A 20,978-nucleotide genomic window follows, 5' to 3' on the forward strand; every position below is an offset into this window, starting at 1 on the left:
TGCGCCACTGCACTCCAGCCTGGAGACAGAGCAAGACTCCATCTCAAAAAAAAAAAAAAAAAAAAAAATATATATATATATATATATATGTATATAAAAGAAATGATGATCATAAAAGTCAGGATGTGTTTTTACTTGGGGGAGGAAAGAATTTATTGTTGAAGTGGGGCAAATGATGGGGCCTCTGGTTTGCCCCGTAAACGTCTATCCCTAATGGTTAATGGGTGTTTACTTTTTATTAAAGGACACACATTTTAGATAGTTATTTTTTTCCTTTTGGAGTCTTTTATTTTATGACACAAATAATGTATAGAGCATGGTTACTATTTTGCACAAAGTCTCCTTCTCATTCTCCTCTCTGGACACTGAGCAAGTAGAACAACCAGTAGCCCCAGGACCCCCAGCAGAGGTGACCTCACTTCCAGGTGTGCGTGCAGCTCACATCACCAGAGGCAATATGCAGGTCTACTCCTTGACTCTTGGAAGAATCTGATAGGACACAGCTGAGGGGAAGCCTTCTCCGCCGTCTGCAGGCTTTTGGCCTTCAGTGTAGAGGGAGCGGGTCCTCACCTCTCCAAAGGCGCCTTCATGGCCAGAGCCTCCTCTCTGCATGGGGAATAAGGTCTGGCGCTTCCCTTGAACACGGTGACATGGATCTCGCCAAAGGTGGGGAATGACACCATTCCTTCTCCAGCAACCTCACCCTTCTTTTGCTTTACAGGAAAGTTGATGCAGGATGGTGTCCAGTGAAGAAATTCCAGGTGCATGGAAAGGAGAGGAGGGTCTCAGGGCTGTGAGTGATCTGCAAAAGGAAGCGCATGGACCACCAGGGGGCGCTGCTGCGCTGCTCCTGCTCCCAGGAGGTGGATGCCCAGGATGAGCTTTAAGGTGGAGAGAGGGATATCATTGTTCATCTCCAGGTTCCAAGTAAAAACCTTCCGGCCAATCTTGGCCGCGCGTCCCTGTGTAGCGAGCGGGCTCGGAGGTGCTCACCGCTGCTGTCATGGTTCATTTGCTAAACTGCATCGTCGCTGTGTCCCAGAACACGGGCATTGGCAAGAACCGGGACCTGCCCTGGCCACCGCTCAGGAATGAATTCAGGTATTTCCAGAGAATGACACAAACTCTTCAGTAGAAGGTAAACAGAATCTGGTGATTATGCGTAGGAAGACCTGGTTCTCCATTCCTGAGAAGGATCGACCTTTAAAGGATAGAATTAATTTAGTTCTCAGCAGAGAACTCAAGGAACCTCCACAAGGAGGTTCATTTTCTTGCCAGAAGTATGGACGATGCCTTAAAACTTACTGAACAACCGACCGGGCGCGGTGGCTCACTCCTGTAATCCCAGGACTTTGGGAGGCCAGACGGGCAGATCACGAGGTCAGGGAATCGAGACCATCCTGGCTAACACAGTGAAACTCCATCTCCACTAAAAATAAAAAAATAAATAAATTAGCCGGGAGTGGCGGCGTGCGCCTGTAGTCCCAGCTACTCGGGAGGCTGAGGCAGGAGAATGGCGTGAACCCGAGAGGTGGAGCTTGCAGTGAGCAGGACCATATCACTGCACTCCAACCTGGGCGACAGAAAGAGACTCTGTCTCAAAAAAAAAAAAAAAAACAAAAAACAAAAAACAAACACAAAACGACAACAACAAAAAAACCAAAAACTTACTGAACAACCAGATTAGCAAATAAAGTAGAGATGATTTGGTTAGTTGGTGGCAGTTCTGTTTATAAGGAAGCCATGAATCACCCAGGCCACCTTAAACTATTTGTGACAAGGATCAGGCAGGACTTTGAAAGTGACACGTATTTTCCAGAAATTGATTTGGAGAAATATAAACTTCTGCCAGAATACCCAGGTTTTCTCTCGGATGTCCAGGAGGAGAAAGGCATTAACTACAAATTTGAAGTATATGAGAAGAATGATTAATATGAAGGTGTGTTCTGGTTTATTTTAAGTTGTTCCCCCTCCCTCTGAAAAAAGTATTTTTACATTAGAAAAAGAAGACTTTTGTTGACTTTAGATTTATGGATAATTATTTCTAAGCAACGTGTTTTTATTCCCCACTAATCTTGACTGTATCAGATATCATTTATGAAACGCTCTTGCTATAACTAAGTGCCTCTCCAAGACCCCAACTGAGTCCCCGCACCTGCTACAGTGACCTGCCATTCCACACCCATCGCACATGGGACTCTGGCCAGTCCTTGACATTGTTGGGCTTTTCAAATGTCGGTAGTATTTACTAAAGATGAAGATGCACATACCCTCCAACTGAGCAGTTTCACTAGTAGGAAATACTGAAAGCTTCCTACGTGTATACCTAGAGGTTTGTAGACAAATGTTGCAGCCTTGTTTGTAACGGTGAAAAATTGACAACAACTTGGAAGTCCAATGATGGGAAAATGAATATATTTCTGCCTTAGACTGGGGAACCCAAAGGAGATTCCAAGACTGAAATTTCAGTGAAAACAGTTTATTTGCTAGATCTTACCAGAAAGCATCAATTGAGGTATGGAGAAATGGAACTGAGAAGGTAAGAAAAGCAGTTTAAAGTCAGTGAGCAGGTTCTCATCGGTATCAAACTCCATACTGCTGAGATACAGGGAAACGGAGGGGAGAAAGCTGGAGTGTTGATCCTCCACTCCTTGGTTGTCAGCTCCCTGTCCTGTGTGTGGGTGGAACGTACTCCAGCTGCTCTATAGCAAGTCCCAGGTGTTTGCAGTAAGAAGCTGCTGGCATGCACAAGAACAGTGGATACCAAACACTTAAAGCAATTCCTTGTTTAAGTATGTAAGCTCTTCATACTTTTTATTTATTTATTTATTTTTAGACAGAGTTTCGCTCTTGTTGCCCAGACGGAGTGCAATGGCGTGACCTCGGCTCACTGCAAACTCCGCCTTCCCGGGTTCAAGCAATTCTCCTGCCTCAGGCTCCCAAATAGCTGGGACTACAGGTGCGCGCCACCACACCCGGCTAATTTTGTGTTTTTGATGGAGATGGGGTTTCATCATGTTGGTCAGGCTGGTCTCAAACTCCTGACCTCAAGTGATCCACCCACCTCAGCCTCCCAAAGTACTGGAATTACAGGCATGAGCCATCGCACCCAGCAGATCTTCATTCTTTTTATGTAGTAAAATGTATAAAGCCACACATGGTTTATTTGAAATATTTTATGATTTAAAAAAATACAGAAGCAGGAAAACCAATTCTAAGTTCAAGTGAGGGATGATGGTAGCTTGAACCAAAGGGTTGCATGTAGTAAGAAACTGTGATTTAAGATATATTTTAAGGTTGGAAGTAGCAGGATATTCTAATGGAGTTTGACTTTGGTTTGGGGCCCACTGAGTTTGAGATGCCTTTGAGAAATGAAGGACGTAGAGAAAGAATACAAGAAAAACTGGCCGGGCACAGTGGCTCACGCCTGTAATCCCCGCACTTTGGGAGGCCAAGGCAGGCGGATCACTTGTGACCAGCTTGAGCAACATGGTGAGGTCCCATCCCTACAAAAAATACAAAAGTTGGCTGGGCCCTGTGGCGCCCACCTGTAGTCCCATCTGCTCAGGGCCTGAGGTGGATGAATTGAGCCCGCGCGGTCACGGCTGCAGGGAGTTGTGATTGCGCCACTGCACTCCAGCCTGGGTGACAGAAGAGACCCTGCCTTGAAAAAGAAGCTGAAAACAATGGAAGCATGCCTTCAGAATTCTAGAAAGAAAGTTATTTTCAACAGATAAATCTATATTCAGCCAAATAATCAAGGGTGAATGTAAAATAATACATTTTTAGACAAGCAAAGACTCAGGGGTTACCTCCATGTATCCTTTCTTAGGAAGCTATTGGAGAAAATACTCCAGCAAAATGCAGGAGTAGACAAACCAGAGAATGACATGGATCCAGCAAATAGGATCCAACACAGGAAATATTCCAGCTATGGAGCTGGCTTTAAAAAGAAACAGTGAAAATATTAATAGGTTAGCTGGGTGGAATGGCCCATGCCTGTAGTTCCAGCTACTCAGGAGTCTGAGCAAGAGGATTTTTGAACCCAAGAGTTCCAGACCAGGCTGGCCACCATAGTGAGGTCCCTTCTCTTAAAAATAATAATAGGTTATTGCCAGATTTGGGACATTTGGAAAGAAGTTCATGGAAGATAAAGCAAAAGTAAAAAAGCAAGGGGGAAGGGTGGTTAGGCAATCATTAATTCTAGGGCAGAAAGAAGTACAGGATACGAAGAGCATATTACGCTGTTTTTCTCAACAATGAGCAATATGTACATAGTCATAATGATGTGGTGACTGCTTAGCCCCTAACTCTGGTAACTACTTTGGGACAATATGGGAGGAAAAGTGAAGATAGTGATGGTGTAAGAGCTAAATCCTCATCTGTCATATTAAGAAATCACTATAGAATATATAAAATAATCAAGAAATGACTAAGTAGTTATGTGAGGAGAAGAACAGAAGACATTGCTAAAAGAGTTGAAAGTCATTGCTCTGGAGGATTAGGAGGGATGGGGCAGGGGACGGTTGGGATGCATTATAAACAGAAGAGGGTTTTAAAAATTACATGTATTAATATATGCACCCACTTGTAAAACTGAAAAAATAATAATTTGGAAAAACCCACGAAGGCAACTACCAGAAGGAAAAACTGAGAGAATGAAAAGTGCTTGTCTCTGGAAAGAACAACTGGCAGGACTGTTGCTTCCACTGTAAGACTTTTGGAGCCATTTGATCTTATTTAAACTTTTTCATATATATCCTCAATAAAAACAATTCTGTCTTAATAAAAAGTTACACTCATTCATAAAAAACAAACAAACAAACAAACAAACAAACAAAAACAAAGAAAAAAACCCTTCCTGCCCAGCCCATCTCGATCTCCCCAAATCCTCAGCGCTAATGAGGACTGTCTCCTTCTCACCTCCCTGGACTGGGCTTTTTACCACTGGAAAGTGGATGTGATTTCTAGTTTCTGCATGTCTTGGTTTATTGTGCTGCCAGCGAAATAAAATCAAAACACAAATTGAATAAATAATAAATAAAATAACCCATAGTGAGCAAAGGTTTACGATGTATTTTTTTATGTCAAGTTCTCACTCTGTGGCCTGGGCTGGAGTCCAGTGGTGCGATCATAGCTCACTACAGCCTTGAATTCATGCGCTCAAAAGATCTTCCCACCTCAGCCTCCCCAATACTTGGGAATACAAGTGCCCACCACCATGCCCAGCTAAGTTTACTTATTTTTATTCTGGTTTAGAGACAAGGGTCTCACTATATTGTCCAAGCTGGTCTCTAATTCCTGACCTCTGGCCTTAACGTCCTGAACTGCTGGGATTACAGGGGTGAGCTGTCATGCCCGGCTTGTAATGTACTGATGTCATCAAGGTTTCCTTCTCCAAGTGTGGACACAGCAGCGGACGTCCCTTGTCTGTTGGGTCAGGACACTGGGTAGAGTGGAATAGCAGGACAACAAAGTCACTGCAGAAAGTGCCCATCCAGAAGAGGTCCAGCAGGGAGGGCCAACTGTCCCAGGGCCACCATATTTAGGAATAACTCCTCTTTCTGGGCAGGACTGTTCTTTGATTACTTTTGTATTCGCAATAGTTCTAAAATTGTAGGATGGTGAGACTCAAGACTGGCTAAGGTTTTGTTTTGTTTTGTTTTGTTTTCAAAAAACCATCTCTGAGATTTGTTGATCTCTTGAATATTTTTTTGTGTCTCAATTCCCTTCAGAAATTAACTTATTCTTAACATTTCACAGTCCACTTTCAATTAATAATGTACTAGTACTGATAAATACAGAAATCTTGCAACCACTTATCCTCTGTAAAATGTCCATCTTTTGTGGTATAGACATTATATGCAATATATCTATATAGGTTATAAGTCCCACGAGAAAAGTTTTTTTCTTATCTTTAAACAGTTCTATGAATATAAAGAGTAAATGAGGGAAGCAAGATAGCCTTTGAACTTAGCTCAGTATTTACCATTTTTGATCATCTTCATATTTTCTGATAATCTCATTTTCCACCTGGTATAATTTGCCTCTAGCCTGAAGAATTTTCTTTACCAATTGTTATTGTACAGATCTGCTGATGAGAAATTCTCTTCATTTTCTTTTACCTGAAATATCTCCTTATTTTGTCTGTCCTTGGAAGACATCTGTGCTGGATATAGAATTCTTTTTGACCTTTTTCTCTTCCAGCATTTTAAAGATGTTTTTCTACTTTCTTTTGTTTCTATGGTTTTTAATAAAAAGTAATTGGTCATGACAAGAGGAACAGAGAAACAAAAACTGGGAAAATAACATAGTAGACCTAAAACTTGTCATATCAATAATGACAAAAACCTGGATGAATCAACACTCCAATGAAGGGCAGAGATTATAAGACTTGGTTTAAAAAAAAACACAGAACCCAACCATATGCTCTTTCCAGATATGCACTTTGTTAGTTGTTGTTGTTGTTGTTTTTTAAATTTAACTTTTATTTTTAGTTAAGGGGTACATGTGCAGGTTTGTTATATAGGTAAACTTGTGTCATGGGATTGTGTTGTACAAATTATTTCTATACCCATTAGTACCCACCCAAGTATTAAGCCTTAGTACCCATTAGCTATTTTTCCAATCTTCTCCCTCCTCCTACCCTCCACCATTAAGTGGACCACAGTGTGTGTTGTTCCCCTCTGTGTGTCCATGTGCTCTCATAGTTTAGCTCCCACTTATAAGTGAGAACATGTGGTAGTTGGTTTTCTGTTCCTTTCTTAGTTTGTTAAGGATAATGGCCTTCAACTCCACCCATGTTCCTGCAAAGGACATGATCTCATTCTTTTTATGGCTACATAGTATTCTATGGTGTATATGTGCCACATTTTATTTATCCAGTCTACCCCTGATGGACATTTAGGTTGATTCCACGTCTTTGCTATTGTGAATTGTGCTGCAATGAACATATGTATACATGTAAGACATGCGTTTTCTTTTTTTAATTTAACTTATATTATTTTACTTTAAGTTCCAGGATACATGTGCAGAATGTGTAGGTTTATTACATATGCATAATCTGCCATGGTGGTTTGCTGCACCTACTGATCCATCCTCTAAGTTCTCTCCCTTCACCACCCACTCCCCAACAGGCCCTGATGTGTATTGCTCCCCTCCTTGTGTCCATGTGTTCTCAATGTTCAACTCCCACTTAGGAGTGAGGACATGAAGTGTTTGGTTTTCTCTTCCTGTGCTAGTTTGCTGAGGACGATGACTTCCAGCTTCATCCATGTTTCTGCAAAGGACATGAACTCATTCATTTTTCTGGCTGTGTGGTATTCCATGGTGTATATACACCACATTTTCTTTATCCAGTCTCTCACCGATGGGCATTTGGGTTGGTTCTTTTTCTTTGCTATTGTAAATAGTGCTGCAATAAACATATGTGTGCATGTGTCTTTACAGTAGAATTATTTATATCCCTTTGGGTATATACCCAGTAATGAGATTGCTTGGTCAAATAGTATTTCTGGTTCTGTAACTTTGGGGAATGGCCACACGGTCCTCAACAGTGGTTGAACTAGTTTATATTCCCACCAACAGTGTAAGAGTGTTCCTATTTCTCCACAGCCTCGCCAGCATCTAGTGTTTCTTCACTTTTTAATAATTGCCATTCTGACTGGTAGGAGATGGTATCTCATTGTGGTTTTGATTTGCATTTTTCTAATGATCAGTGATATTGAGCTTTTTTCCATATGTTTGTTGGTCACACAAATGTCTTCTTCTGAGAAGTGTCTGTTCATATCCTTTGCTCACTTTTTGATGGGGGTGTTTTTTCTTCTTGTATATTTGTTTAAATTCCTTGTAAACAAACATGTGAGCTCTCATCATTCTTGCTTAAACGCCTAACAGGCATCCTAACCAGTGTTAACAAGGACGGGGCATGGTGCCTCACGCCTGTAATCCCTGCATTTTGGGAGGCTGAGTGGGGAGGATCACTTGAGTTCAGGAGTTTGAGACCAGTCTGATAGGTGAGACCTCATCTCTACCAAATAAAAATAATTTTAAAAGAAAAAAGGTCGATAGATAAGAAAGGACGAAAAAAGACTTTCTTTGTTACCAGCTTCATTGCTTATTTAGAAAACACTAGGGAATTCTGAAAAAGTCTCTGGAATTAATCAGTGAATTTACAAAATAATTCATAAAATATATGTAATAAGTCACTCAGATGAACATGAAAGGATAGCAAACAATACTAGTCATCTAAGAAGTGCAAGTTAAAACCACAATGAGAAGCCATCACACATCAACTAGAGTAGGTTAAGTTAAAAAGACATATGATAAGTCTAAACACTGACAAGAATATGGAAAAAACAAGAATGTCTGATATTGCTGGTAGGAATGCAAAAAATGTGGCAGCCAATTTGTAAAGTGGTATGACAATTTCTTACACAGTTACCCATCCATTACCACATGACCCAGCAATTCCACAAATATGTAGTTATCCAAAAGAAATAAAAATGTAAGGCCACACTTATAAGCAGTTATTTCTAGTGGCTTCATTAATAACAAACCCTAACTGGAGGAGTCCACATGTGTATCAACTGAAGAATAGAGAAAGCAACGAATAAACTGGGATTCCAACGATAGTCAGCAGCTGCTCAGCAATAAAAATGAATGAATGGCATCATCTCAAACATCGTTATGCTAAAGGAGAGACCAAACAAAAGACTACATAACATATGACTGCATGTCCGTGACATTCTAGAAATGTCACCATTGCAGCGACAGAAAGCAGAGCAGTGGTTGAATGAGGGGAAGAGGGTGAGGGTGGGAGGCAAGGATTAAATAGAAAGGGGCATAAAGAAGGTTTTTAGGGAAAAGAAACTGTTCTCTACAGTGCCACAGTTCAGGAGTAACTGGGTGGTGGGAACTAACGGGAAAGGAAGGTGTGAGGGATGAGGGCAGAGAGAAGGGCTGGGGAAGCAGGAGGTGAGGACAAGGAGCAGGGGAAAGGACTCCAAAGCAGTGGAGGAGCCTAGCAGGGGGTTCTGTGCATTCGGTGTTTCTCTACTGGGCAGTGTGGTAGTTACACGACTATAAATACTTACCAATATTCACCAAAAGGCGCAGCTAAAACTGTTGAATTTTATTACACATAAATTTCCTACTAAGCAGAAAAAAAAAAGAGGGGGAAAGAAGGCAAAAATAAAGACATTTTTATATCATCAAAGCCATAAAATTCATTTCCTAGAGGTCCTGTATTATATTTAATTTTCAAGGAAATTCTTCAGGGTGAAGGGAAATGATACTAGATGGTGACCCAGATACACAGAAAGGCAATTAACAACAGAAATGATGCACATACACATGTCACATTCACACTCATTTTCTTAATTTCCTGAAGACATATGGCTACTTGTCTAAAACAAAAGGTATTACACTGTATCATTGAGTTTATAATATAGATTGATATAATATATAAAACAATAATAGCATAATGGTAGGTTAAATGAAACTACACTGTTACAAGTATCCTTTATTTTGCCGGATGTAGTTTAATAGAACCTGAACTTCACTGTGAAAAGTCAAGGAATCAGGTTCCATTCTTACAACAATAAAACATTAGTGTAAAGAAATATAGCTAAAAGTCACTAGGAGAATTAAAACCAAAACTAAAAAATGTTCACTTGACACATAAAAAAGTAGCAAAGGACGAACAGAAACAAAAAGATACGAGACAAATTGAAAACATATAAATTGTAGACCAAAATCCAGCCATAGTAAGTGAAGAAATGACACGACATGAGTCACATTAGCAGGACCTATGAGCACTGTGGGGAGAACAGACATGGGTAGGAGGTGAGGGACAGTGTTAGTGCCACAATTCAGGAGTGACAGGGTGGCGGGGACTAAGGGGAGAGGAGGGTGTGAGGGATGAGAGGGGCAGAGAGAAGGGCTGGAAGCAGGAGGTGAGGAAAAGGAGACAGGAAAGAATTCTAAAGCAGTGGAAGAGCCTAGTAGGGGGTTGTTTGCATTTGATATTTAATACATTTTGTGGGACTGCCAAAAACTAATGACCCCCTCATGATTAAAAAAAGGGGGGGTTTACAAAAATACCAAGTGTCCAAATAACATGTGCACACTGCTTAGATGTGCAGAGTTCAGGAAAACAGGCAGTGCTTGAGCGTTGGTGAAGAGCCTTGGGACTGCATGGAGCACTGGCAGATTTGAGGTGATGACTACAGGCTCCCGGTTGCAATAGACAGTAACAAACCCTGCTTCTTTGTATTGAGGAGATGTTCTGGACTCACACAGGGAAACTCGGGCTAGGGAATGAAGATAATTTTAAATGCAACAACTCAGAGTCACAGATCCATAGTCTGGGAAAGTAAAACAGGAGCTTTGATAGTTTAATTATAATGCTGTTTTGACACAGGTCTTTTACAGATTGGAATTCTAATCATATAGGGATTACCAATATTGTACTATCGACTGTATTAAAAAACAAAAAGGAAACTGGTCTCCATGAGAATCTCTGTGTGGTGCCTTCAGACAAAACCTCACTAGGTTTAGAGAAAAAATCCCTGTCTCTACACCTCCATTCCCAGGGCGAGCTCACTCTGGCATCAAGTTCCCCGTGGTCAGTTTCCCTGCACAAAGGTCCAAGGGGAGAGGCAGGAGAGGGAGGGAGGGAGTCGAGTTCAGGGTCGGGGATTCCAGGACGAGCACTGAAGAGGAAGGATCTGGGCGCAGCCTGGGGGTCTGTCCCTGGTTTCCACAGACAGATCCTTGGCCAGGACTTAGGCAGACAGTGTGACAAAGAGGCTTGGTGTAGGAGAAGAGGAATCAGGACCAAGCCCCAGGTCCCAGGCGTCGCTCTCAGGGTCTCAGGGTACTGTTTGCACTGGGCAGGCGCTGCGTTTGGGATTCCCCACTCCGCTGAGTTTCACTTCTCCCAACCTGTGTTGGGTCCTTTTTACAGGACTCTCGTGACGCGGCCCCAGTTCCCACTCCCATTGGGTGTCGGATTCTAGAGAAGCCAATCAGGGTCTCTGCGGTCCGGCTTCTAAAGTCCCCACTCAGACTCACACTCTCCCCGGACGCCTAGGATGGGGTCATGGCGCCTCGAGCCCTCCTCCTGCTGCTCTCGGGGGCCCTGGCCCTGACCGAGACCTGGGCCGGTGAGTCCGGGGTCGGGAGGGAGACGGCCTCGGCGGGGAGGAGCGAGGGGTCCGCCCGACGGGGGCGCAGGACCCGGGGAGCCGCGCGGGGAGGAGGGTCGGGCGGGTCTCAGCCCCTCCTCGCCCCCAGGCTCCCACTCCATGAGGTATTTCCACACCGCCGTGTCCCGGCCCGGCCGCGGGGAGCCCCGCTTCATCGCCGTGGGTTACGTGGATGACACGCAGTTCGTGCGGTTCGACAGCAACGCCGCGAGTCCGAGGATGGAGCCGCGGGCGCCGTGGATAGAGCAGGAGGGACCGGAGTATTGGGACCGGGAGACACAGAAAGCCAAGGCCCACGCACAGGTTTTCCGAGTGAACCTGCGCACCGCGCTTCGCTACTACAACCAGAGCGAGGCCGGTGAGTGACCCCGGCCCGGGGCGCAGGTCACGACCCCTCCCCATGCCCCACGGACGGCCCGGGTCCGAGATCCACCCCGAGGCAGCAGGACCAGCCCAAGACCCTCGACCTGGGAGTGCCGCGGGCGCCTTTGCCCGGTTTCGGTTTCAGTTTAGGCCGAAATTCCCAAGGGTTGGTCGGGGCGGGGCGGGGCTCGGTGGGCGGGGCTGACCGCGGGGGCGGGGCCAGGGTCTCACACCTTCCAGAGGATGCATGGCTGCGACCTGGGGCCTGACGGGCGCCTCCTCCGCGGGTATCACCAGTTAGCCTATGATGGCAAGGATTACATCGCCCTGAACGGGGACCTGAGCTCCTGGAGCGCCGCGGATATGGCGGCTCAGGTCACACAGCGCAAGTGGGAGGCGGCCCGTGAAGCTGAGCAGCGGAGAGCCTACCTGGAGGGCGAGTGCCTGGAGTCGCTCCGCAGATACCTGGAGAACGGGAAGGAGACGCTGCAGCGCGTGGGTACCAGGGGCAGTGGGGAGCCTTCCCCGTCTCCTATAAATCTCCCAGGATGGCCTCCCACGAGGAGGGGAGGATAATGTGATCAGCGCTAGAATGTCGCCCTCCCTTGAATGGAGAATGGCATGAATTTTCCTGATTTCCTCTGAGGGCCCCCTCTGCTCTCTAGGACAATTAAGGGATGACGTCTCTGAGGAAATGGAGGGGAAGACAGTCCCTAAATACAGATCAGGGTTCCCCTTTGACCACCGCAGCAGCCTTGAGCTTTTTCTCTCAGGCCTTGTTCTCTTCCTCACACTCAACGTGTTTGAAGGTCTGATTCCAGCTTTTCTGAGTCCCTCGGCCTCCACTCAGGTCAGGACCAGAAGTCGCTGTTCCTCCCTCAGAGATTAGAACTTTCCAAGGAATAGGAGATTATCCCAGATGCCTGTGTCCAGGCTGGTGTCTGGCTTCTGTGCTCCCTCCCCCACCCCAGGTGTCCTGTTCATTCTCAGGGTGGTCACATGGATGCTGTTGGGCTGTCTCATGAGAGATGCAAAGCCCCTGAATTTTCTGACTCTTCCCATCAGATCCCCCAAAGACACACGTGACCCACCACCCAGTCTCTGACCATGAGGCCATCCTGAGGTGCTGGGCCCTGGGCTTCTACCCTGCGGAGATCACACTGACCTGGCAGCGGGATGGGGAGGAGCAAACTCAGGACACTGAGCTTGTGGAGACCAGGCCCGCAGGGAACGGAACCTTCCAGAAATGGGCAGCTGTGGTGGTGCCTTCTGGAGAAGAGCAGAGATACACGTGCCATGTGCAGCACAAGGGGCTGCTGGAGCCCCTCACCCTGAGATGGGGTAAGGAGGGGGATGAGGGGTCACATCTCAGGGAAAGCGGGAGCCCTTCTGGAGCCCTTCAGCAGGATCAGGGCTTAGGCCTTGGGGTCAGGGCCTCTCACCTTCTCCTCCTTCCCCAGAGCGGGCTTCCCAGCCCTCCATCCCCATCGTGGGCATCGTTGCTGGCCTGGCTGTCTTAGGAACTGTGGTCACCGTAGCTGTGGTTGCTGCTGTGATGCGGAGGACAGAGAGCTCAGGTAGGGAAGGGGTGAGGGGTGGAGTCTGGATTTTCTTGTCCCGCTGGGGGTTTCAAACCCCAGGTAGAAGTGTTCCCTGCCTCATTACTGGAAAGCACCATCCACTCATGGGCCGACCTTGCCTGGGTCCTGTGTGCCGGCACTTACTCTTCTGTGCAGCACACGTGACAAGGAAGAACAATGTATCACTTTGATGGTTGTGGTGTTGGGATCGTGATTCCAGCATTCACGAGTCAGGGGAAGGTCCCTGCTAAGGACAGACCTTAGGAGGGCGGTTGGTCCAGGACCCACGCCTGCTTTCCTGGTGTTTCCTGATCCTGCCCTGGGTCTGTAGTCATAGTTCTAGAAACTTCTCTTGGGTTCAAGACTAGGAGGTTCCTCTAAGATCCCATGGTTCCTCTAAGATCCCTCTAAGATCCTCACAGGACATTTACTTCCCGCAGGTGGAAAAAGCCGGAGCTACTGTAAGTGCCGGGGGCAGGAGTGTGGAGGAGCTCACCCACTCCATTATTCCTCCTGCACCACGTCTCCTGTGGGCTCTGACCAGGTCCTGTTTTTGTTCTACCCCAGGGAGCAGCAGTGCCCAGGGCTCTGATCAGGACTCTGATGAGTCTCTCATGGCCTGTAAAGGTGAGACCCTGGGGATTTGAAGTGGGTGGGGGTGGGGCAGAGGGGAAAGGCCTGGGTAATGGAGATTCTTTGAGTGGGATGTTTCGAGTCTGTGGGGGGACTGTTCAGAGTGTCATCACTTACCATGACTGACCTGAATTTGTTCATGACTACTGTTTTCTGTAGCCTGAGACAGCTGTCTTGTGTGGGACTGAGATGCAGGATTTCTTCACGCCTCCCCTTTGTGACTTCAAGAGCTTCTGGCATCTCTTTCTGCAAAGGCATCTGAATGTGTCTGCGACCCTGTTAGCATAATGTGAGGAGGTGGAGAGACAGCCCATCCCCGTGTCCACCGTGACCCCTGTTCCCACGCTGACCTGTGTTCCCTCCCCAGTCATCTTTCCTGTTCCAGAGAGGTGGGGCTGGATGTCTCCATCTCAGTCTCAACTTCATGCTGCATTAAGCTGCAACCTCTTACTTCCCTACTGAAAATAAGAATCTGAATAGAAATTTGTTTTCTCAATATTTGCCATGAGAAGTTGATGGGTTAATTAAATAAGTCAATTCCTAAAATTTGAGAGAGGAAATAAAGACCTGAGAACCTTCCAGAATCCACATGTTCCCTGTGCTGAGTCTGTTGCAGGTGGGGACTGGAGAAGGCTGTGAGGAGCCGAATGTGGACGGGGCCTGTGCCTTGTTGCTGTTCAGTCCCTCATAGGCTTTATGTGGTCAGTCCTCAGCTGGGTCACCTTCACTGCTCCATTGTCCTTGTCCCTTCAGTGGAAACTTGTCCAGCCGGAGCTGTGACTACAGAGGCTCACACATCACCCAGGGTGGCCCCTGCACATGGGAGTCCCTGTGCTTTCTGAGACAAATTTTCAGATCCATTCATTCCTGCCCTCCTTCTAGGGCTCCTCTCCTGCCCTCTCTCCCTGCCCTGGTTCTAGTGATCTTGGTGCTGGCTCAAGTCCCAACTCAAATCTAAAGCAGAGTGAAATTTAGGTTTATACTTGTTTGTGAAATTGGGCCCATCATCAAGGACTGTTCTTTCCTGAAGAGAGAAACCTGATTGTGTGCTGCGGTGTGTGGGGGGTTGGTGTGGGAGGAAGGATGGAGGAGGGAGGACCACAAGCAGCACTGCTGAGAAAAGCACAGGCAGCCTCGGTGTCAGTGTGAGGGGACCTTGTGCTGTGGTCACCACAAAACAGCATTTAGCCTGAAGCTATGTTAATAAAGATACTGGCTTTAGACTAGGGAGGTGCTCTGCACTGATCATTCATTCAACTGACCTTTGTTGTCAGCCAGACACAGGACAGAGTGGTTCTGCATCTGGGGAACATCACTGAAGTAAATGAGAAAAATCTCTGACCTTGGGTAGCATGTGTTCCAATGCGGAGGCAGACGAAAGAGACATTATAACCAGAGCAAGGGAAGAAAGTGCTAGAAGGTGGTAAGTGCTGTGAGACAGGTGACCCAGGGTGTGGGCAGTGGGGACAGGGAAGGTGGCTGTTGTGCTGGGGTGGTCAGTGTGTGCCACGTTGCAAAGGTGACCTTTGAGGAAAGATTTGAGGGACATGAGGAGTTGTCCATGAGGATGTCTGGGGAAGTTCTTTCCAGGCAGAGGATCCTCCAATTCAAATGTACTAGAGCAGGAAGGTGTCTGTGTTTCCTGAAAAGCAAGGAGGCCAGGAGGGCTGGACAGAGAGAAACTGAGGTGAGGTCAGAGGTACAGCCAGAGCAGGTGGGCTTGAGGGGAGTGGGGAAGGATCTGACCTTTGCTCTGAGTGAGATGGGAGGTAGAGGACAATTTTGAGCAGAAGAGGGACATGGTACAACTACTTATTTATTTATTTATTTATTCATTTATTTATTTAAGATGGAGTCTTGCTCTGTCACCCAGGCTGGAGTGCAATGGCATGATTCCCGCTCACTGCACCTCCGTCTTCCAGGTTCAAGCGATTCTCCTGCCTCAGCCTCCTGAGTAACTGGGATTACAGGTACCCACCACCAAGCCCGGCTAATTTTCGTAGTTTTAGTAGAGACAGGGTTTCGCCACATTGGCCAGGCTAGTCTCAAACTTCCAACCTCAAGTGATCTGCCCGCGTCGGCCTCCCAAAGTGCTGGGATACAGGCGTGAGCCACCAAGCCCAGCCACAACTTCTCTTCTAAAAGGATCTCTGACTGCTGTACTGAGAAGGGAATTGAGAGGTGAGGGACGAGGGAGGCAGAAGGGAAGAACAGTAGGAAGCGAGTGCAGTATTCCAGGCTGGAGATGTCGGTGACCTTGACTGGGGTGTGAGCAGGGGAAATAGTGGGACGTGAGGGGATTCTAGATGCATTTGAAGATGGACTCACAACATGTGCCAATGGATTGTATCTGTGATGTGAGAAAGATGAATCAAGGACACCCATAGTTGTAAAATGAGTGAGTAGAAGGAAGGGTGGAGCTGCTGTCAGTGGAGATGGGGAGACTCTGGCAGGAGCATACTGAGGAGGGGGCATCACAGGCACTCAGTGGAGGAGATGTCTACTAGGAATGCAGGTGGGGGAGCTGGGATGGAATTTAGACAGACAACTCCAGAGTTTAGGGGAAAGGAGAAATAGACTGGGCAGGAGAAATAGATTTAGGAGCTCACACTGTATAAATGATACTTAAAACCTCAAGCATGGATGAGGGCACCAAGGGAGTGGTTGACTATGGAAAAGAATGAGTGCAAGGACAGAACCCTGAACCTCCAGTTCTAAGGGATCTGAGCAGACCACACCCAGAGCAGACTGCACAGTTCTGACCCCAAGTCTAGAGAACACTTAGACAAGGAACTCCCATGTCCACAGGGATCACCTGGACGTGGTGCTGAGATCCAGGAAGTCCGGAGTTAAACAAGAGATTCTTGATTTATGACAAGGCTGGAGCTCATGCTGCTGGTCTCCGGATCAAGAACACCAGGATCCCACATGTCTGAGCATCAGCCTTGCCTATAGGGCTTGTTATATAAGTGATTCCTTGGTCTTGTGCATAATATTCTGAGACAGGGATTCTGGGGAGTGGCCTGTGTATTTTCTAAGCCCCGCCAGCAATCCTGTTGCTCAGCCAGATCGGGAACCACTGAGATCAGAGATCAGAGAGTGGCCAGGGTGGGTGGGTGGGGTGGGTTTTCAAACCTTGTTTAAAAGAGGATTTTTCTCACAGAAAGAAAAGGGAGGATGTGTATCATCAGTTATGAGATGTGACATTCCCTGTTGTTCTCTCCACCATGAGGTAGAGGCCAGGTAGACAGTTCAGGATGTGGCTCTCGCACAAGGAACACCTGTGAATGCCGCTCTCTGACACCCGCCCACAGACTCATTTCCCACTCACTTCTTGGAGAAAACTGTGGAAACCAAATTTCTCTAATTTACACATACAGTAGCATACATGGTACTGGGGGCTAATTTTATTGTGGGGAAGGCCATAGAACTAGGCTGGAAACTACACATCCAGAAACAGAATCCACAGCCCACCCTGGATCAGGTCCCTCGTAGGAACAACTGCCCCTGCTGCTGAGTACAGACGCCACTGCTCACACCTCTGACACCTGGTGCTGGACACTGGACACTGAGGCCAGGGGAGACGTCACTGCTGCACCTGGAAGCTGGACATCACTACTGCCACTCAGTCATCTTTACTAAAATGTGTTCTGCACAGTCCCAGCCTTTCTGTGTGACCTCACTCTGGCTCAGAGGCTGGCAGTGATATAGGAGTTAAGAAGAAATTATTTCGGCAGATAGTGAGGGTACAGAAGTCCTCAGTAAGGTTTTCCTTTTAATGAAATGCAGCCCGCAAGTCATTTTCTTTTCTAATAAAGAGCAGCCTGTAAAATTACTACATCTAATAATAGAGATAGACTCCAGTACAATAATAGTGGGGACTTCAACATCCAACCCTCAGCATTAAACAGATCATCTACACAGAAATCAAGAAGAAACATTGGATTTAAACGGAACTTTAGAACTCATAATGCTAACAGACATTTACAGAGCATTCTCTCTAACACTATAGAATATACTATACTCTTTTCATAACACATGGAATATTTTCTGGGAGATAGCCTATGTTAAGCCACAAAAAAACTCAACAAATTTTCAAAAGTTGAAACCATATCAAATATCTTCTCCAGTCACAATGGAATAAAACTGCAATTATACTCCAAGGGAAACTGGCAGCTAGACAAATACGTGGAAATTAAACAACATGCTCCTGAATAACTATTGAGTCAACAGAGAAATTCAGATGGAAATCAAAAAGTTTCTTGAAACCAATGAAAATGGAAACACAACATATACCAAAACCTGTGGAATACAGTTAAACAAGGCTAAAAGGGACGTTTATAGCAATAAATGCCTACCTAAGAAAAGTAAAAACACTACAAATTAACAATATAACAATGAACCTGAAGGAACTAGAAAAGCAACAACAAACCACATCCAAAATTAGCAGAAAAAATAACAAAGATCAGAACAGAACTAAAGACTTCTAAAAACCAAGTAAATGATCAACCAAGTGAAAAGATCGTTCTACAAAAAGATAAACAAAAGTGATAAACCACTAGCTAGACAAACCAAGAAACAAAGAGAGAAGACTCAAACAGAATCAGAAAAGACAAACATTATAACTGATACTGCAAAAATACAAAAGATTATCAGAGACTATTATGAACAATTCTGTACTGACAAACTGGAAAACCTGGAGGATATGGATAAATTCCTGGAAACATACAACCTAGCAAGGTTAAATTAAGAAGAATAGAAAACCTGAAGTCCTAACATCCGTGAACCGTTCTCACAGCGGGTCGAGTGGGCCCCTGACCACCCTGTGATTATTTCCTCAGCGCTGGTTTGCATAATTGAAATAGACCTGCTCAGCAACAGGCAGAATCTGCAGTTCACTTCCTTTTTTAACTTTTATTTTCAGTTCAGGGGTACTGGTACAGGCTGTTTTATAGGTAAACTTGTGTTGTGGGAGTTTGTTGCACAGATTATTTAATCACCCAGGTTTTAAGCGTAGTAACCATTAGTTATTTTTCCTGATCCTCTCCCTCCTTCCACCTTCAACCTTCTGTAAGGCGCTGGTGTGTGTTGTTCCCCTCTCTGTCTCTATGCGTTCTCATCATTTAGCTCCCACTTATAAGTAAGAACATGCAGTATTTGCTTCTCTGTCCCTGCATTAGTTTGCTAAGGATAATGACTTCCAGCTCCATCCATGTCCCTGCAAAGGACATGATCTTGTTACTTTTTCTGGCTGCATAGTAATCCATGGTGTATATGTACCACATTGTCTTTATCCAGTCTATCATTGATGGGCATTTAAGTTGAGTCCACGTCTTTGCTATTGTGAATGTTGCTGCAATGAGCATATGTGTGCCTATGTCTTTATAAGAGAATGATTTGTATTCCTTTGGGTATAATGGTATTCTGTCTTTAGGTCTTTCAGAAATCACCACACAGTCTTCCACAATGGCTGACCTAATTTGCACTCCAACCAACAATGTATAAATATTCCCTTTTTCTCCACAAACTCACGAGCATCTGTTATTTTTTGGCTTTTTAATAATCGCCGTTCTGCCTGGTGTGAGATAGTGTCTCATTGTGGTTTTGATTTGCATTTCTCTAATGATGAGTGATGTTGAGCTTTTTTTCATATGTTTGTTGGCTGCATGTATGTCTTCTTTTGAGAAGTGTCTGTTCATATGCTTTGCCCACTTTTTAAAGGGGTTGTTTTGTTTTTTCTTGTACATTTGTTTAAGTTCCTTATAGATGCTAGATATTAGACCTTTGTCTGATGCATAGTTCACAAAAAATTTTCCCCATTCTCTACGTTGTCTGTTCACTCTGTTGATAATTTCTTTTGCTGTGCAGTAGCTCTTTAGTTTAATTAGATCCCACTTGTCAATTTTTGATTCTGTTATGCTTGCTTTTGGCATCTTTGTCATAAAATCATTGCCCATGCCTGTGTCCTGAATGGTACTGCCTAGGTTATCTTCCAGGGTTTTTATAGTTTTGGGTTTTACATTTAAGTCTTTAATCCATCTTGAGGTGATTTTTGTATATGTTGTAAGGAAGGGGTTCAGTTTCAATCTTCTGTGTATGGTTAGCCAGTTATCCCAGCACCATTTATAAACAGGGAATCATTCCCCATTGCTTGTTTCTGTCAGATTTGTCAAAGATCGTAGTTGTAGGTGTGTGGTCTTTTTTCTGGGTTCTCTATGCCGTTCCATTTGTCTATGTGTCTGTTTTTATACCAGTACCATGCCGTTTTGGTTACTGCAGCCCTGAAGTATAGTTGAAATCCGGTACCTTGATATCTTCAGCTTTGTTCCTTTTACCTAGGATTGCCTTGGCTATTTGGGCTCTTTTTTGGTCTCATGTGTATTATAAAATAATTTTTTCTAGTTCTGTGAAGAATGTCCATAGTAGTTTGATAGGAATAGCATTGAATCTGTACATTGCATGAGGAAGTATGGCCATTTTCACTATATTGATTTTTCCTATCCATAAGCATAGGAAATTTTTTCATTTGTTTGCATCATCTCTGATTTCTTTGAACAGTGGTTTGTAGTTCTCCTTGTAGAGATCTTTTACCTCCCAAGTTAGCTGTATTCCTAGGTATTTTATTCTTTTTGTGGCAGTTGTAAATGGGAGTTCATTCGTGATTTGGCTCTCAGCTTACCTGTTGTTGGTGTGTAGGAATGCTAGTAATTTTTGCACATTGATTTTGTATCCTGAGACTTTGCTGAAGTTGTTTATCAGCTTAAGAAGCTTTTGGGCTGAGCCTGTTCACCTGTCAATCATGTGGTCCTGGGCTTTTTTTGTGGTTTGTAGGCTGTTTATTACTGCCTCAAGTTCAGAACTCGTTATTTGTTCAGGGATTGAATTTATTCCTGATTCAGTCTTGGGGGCGGTGTATGTGTCCAGGAATTTATCCATTTCTTCTAGATTTTCTAGTTTACATGCGTAGAGGTATTCATAATATTTTCTGGTAGTTTCTTGTATTTCTGTGGGGTCAGTGGTAATGTTCTTCTTGTTTCTAATTGTGTTTATTTGAATTTTCTTTCTTCTTTATTAGTCTAGCTAGTGGTCTATATATTTTTGTAATTTTTTTTTCAGAAACCTCCTGACTTCACTGATCTTTTGAATGCTTTTGTGTGTCTCTGTCTCCTTCAGGAGACAATACCTTTGTTAA

General features: G+C 44.9%; 1 protein-coding gene and 1 pseudogene across 11 annotated transcripts; both read left to right on the top strand.

Annotated features, from left to right (window-relative positions):
- The first annotated feature begins 1,003 nt into the window (after positions 1-1,003).
- Positions 1,004-2,260, top strand: LOC106992342 (dihydrofolate reductase-like; annotated as a pseudogene).
- Positions 2,261-11,079: 8,819 nt separating this feature from the next.
- On the top strand, positions 11,080-14,367 carry LOC114677642 (class I histocompatibility antigen, Gogo-B*0102 alpha chain-like). Of its 11 annotated transcripts, none has more exons than XM_078000553.1 (8): positions 11,080-11,168; positions 11,299-11,568; positions 11,797-12,072; positions 12,639-12,914; positions 13,034-13,161; positions 13,421-13,428; positions 13,725-13,792; positions 13,960-14,367. In XM_078000553.1, exons 1-8 carry the CDS (start codon positions 11,105-11,107, stop codon positions 14,046-14,048), a joined length of 1,179 nt encoding a protein of 392 aa, XP_077856679.1. In that variant the 5' UTR covers positions 11,080-11,104; the 3' UTR covers positions 14,049-14,367. The 11 variants fall into 11 exon arrangements, with proteins under 11 accessions (XP_077856679.1, XP_077856680.1, XP_077856681.1 ...); XM_078000554.1 differs by lacking the exon at positions 13,421-13,428 and adding an exon at positions 13,576-13,614 and having other exon boundaries at positions 13,034-13,150; positions 13,721-13,780; positions 13,946-14,367; XM_078000555.1 differs by lacking the exon at positions 13,421-13,428 and adding an exon at positions 13,594-13,614 and having other exon boundaries at positions 13,034-13,150; positions 13,721-13,780; positions 13,946-14,367.
- Positions 14,368-20,978: the final 6,611 nt, after the last annotated feature.

The sequence above is a fragment of the Macaca mulatta genome, chromosome 4 (genome assembly GCF_049350105.2).
Source record: "Macaca mulatta isolate MMU2019108-1 chromosome 4, T2T-MMU8v2.0, whole genome shotgun sequence".
Classification (NCBI taxonomy): domain Eukaryota; kingdom Metazoa; phylum Chordata; class Mammalia; order Primates; family Cercopithecidae; genus Macaca; species Macaca mulatta.

Coding starts and splice junctions, on each gene's coding strand:
- LOC114677642 (XM_078000551.1), top strand. CDS start 11,105: ATGGCGCCTCGAGCCCTCCTCCTGCTGCTCTCGGGGGCCCTGGCCCTG. Junction 12,073..12,638: donor GGAGACGCTGCAGCGCGTGG/GTACCAGGGGCA, acceptor TCTTCCCATCAG/ATCCCCCAAAGACACACGTG. Junction 13,162..13,720: donor AGAGCTCAGGTAGGGAAGGG/GTGAGGGGTGGA, acceptor GTTCTACCCCAG/GGAGCAGCAGTGCCCAGGGC.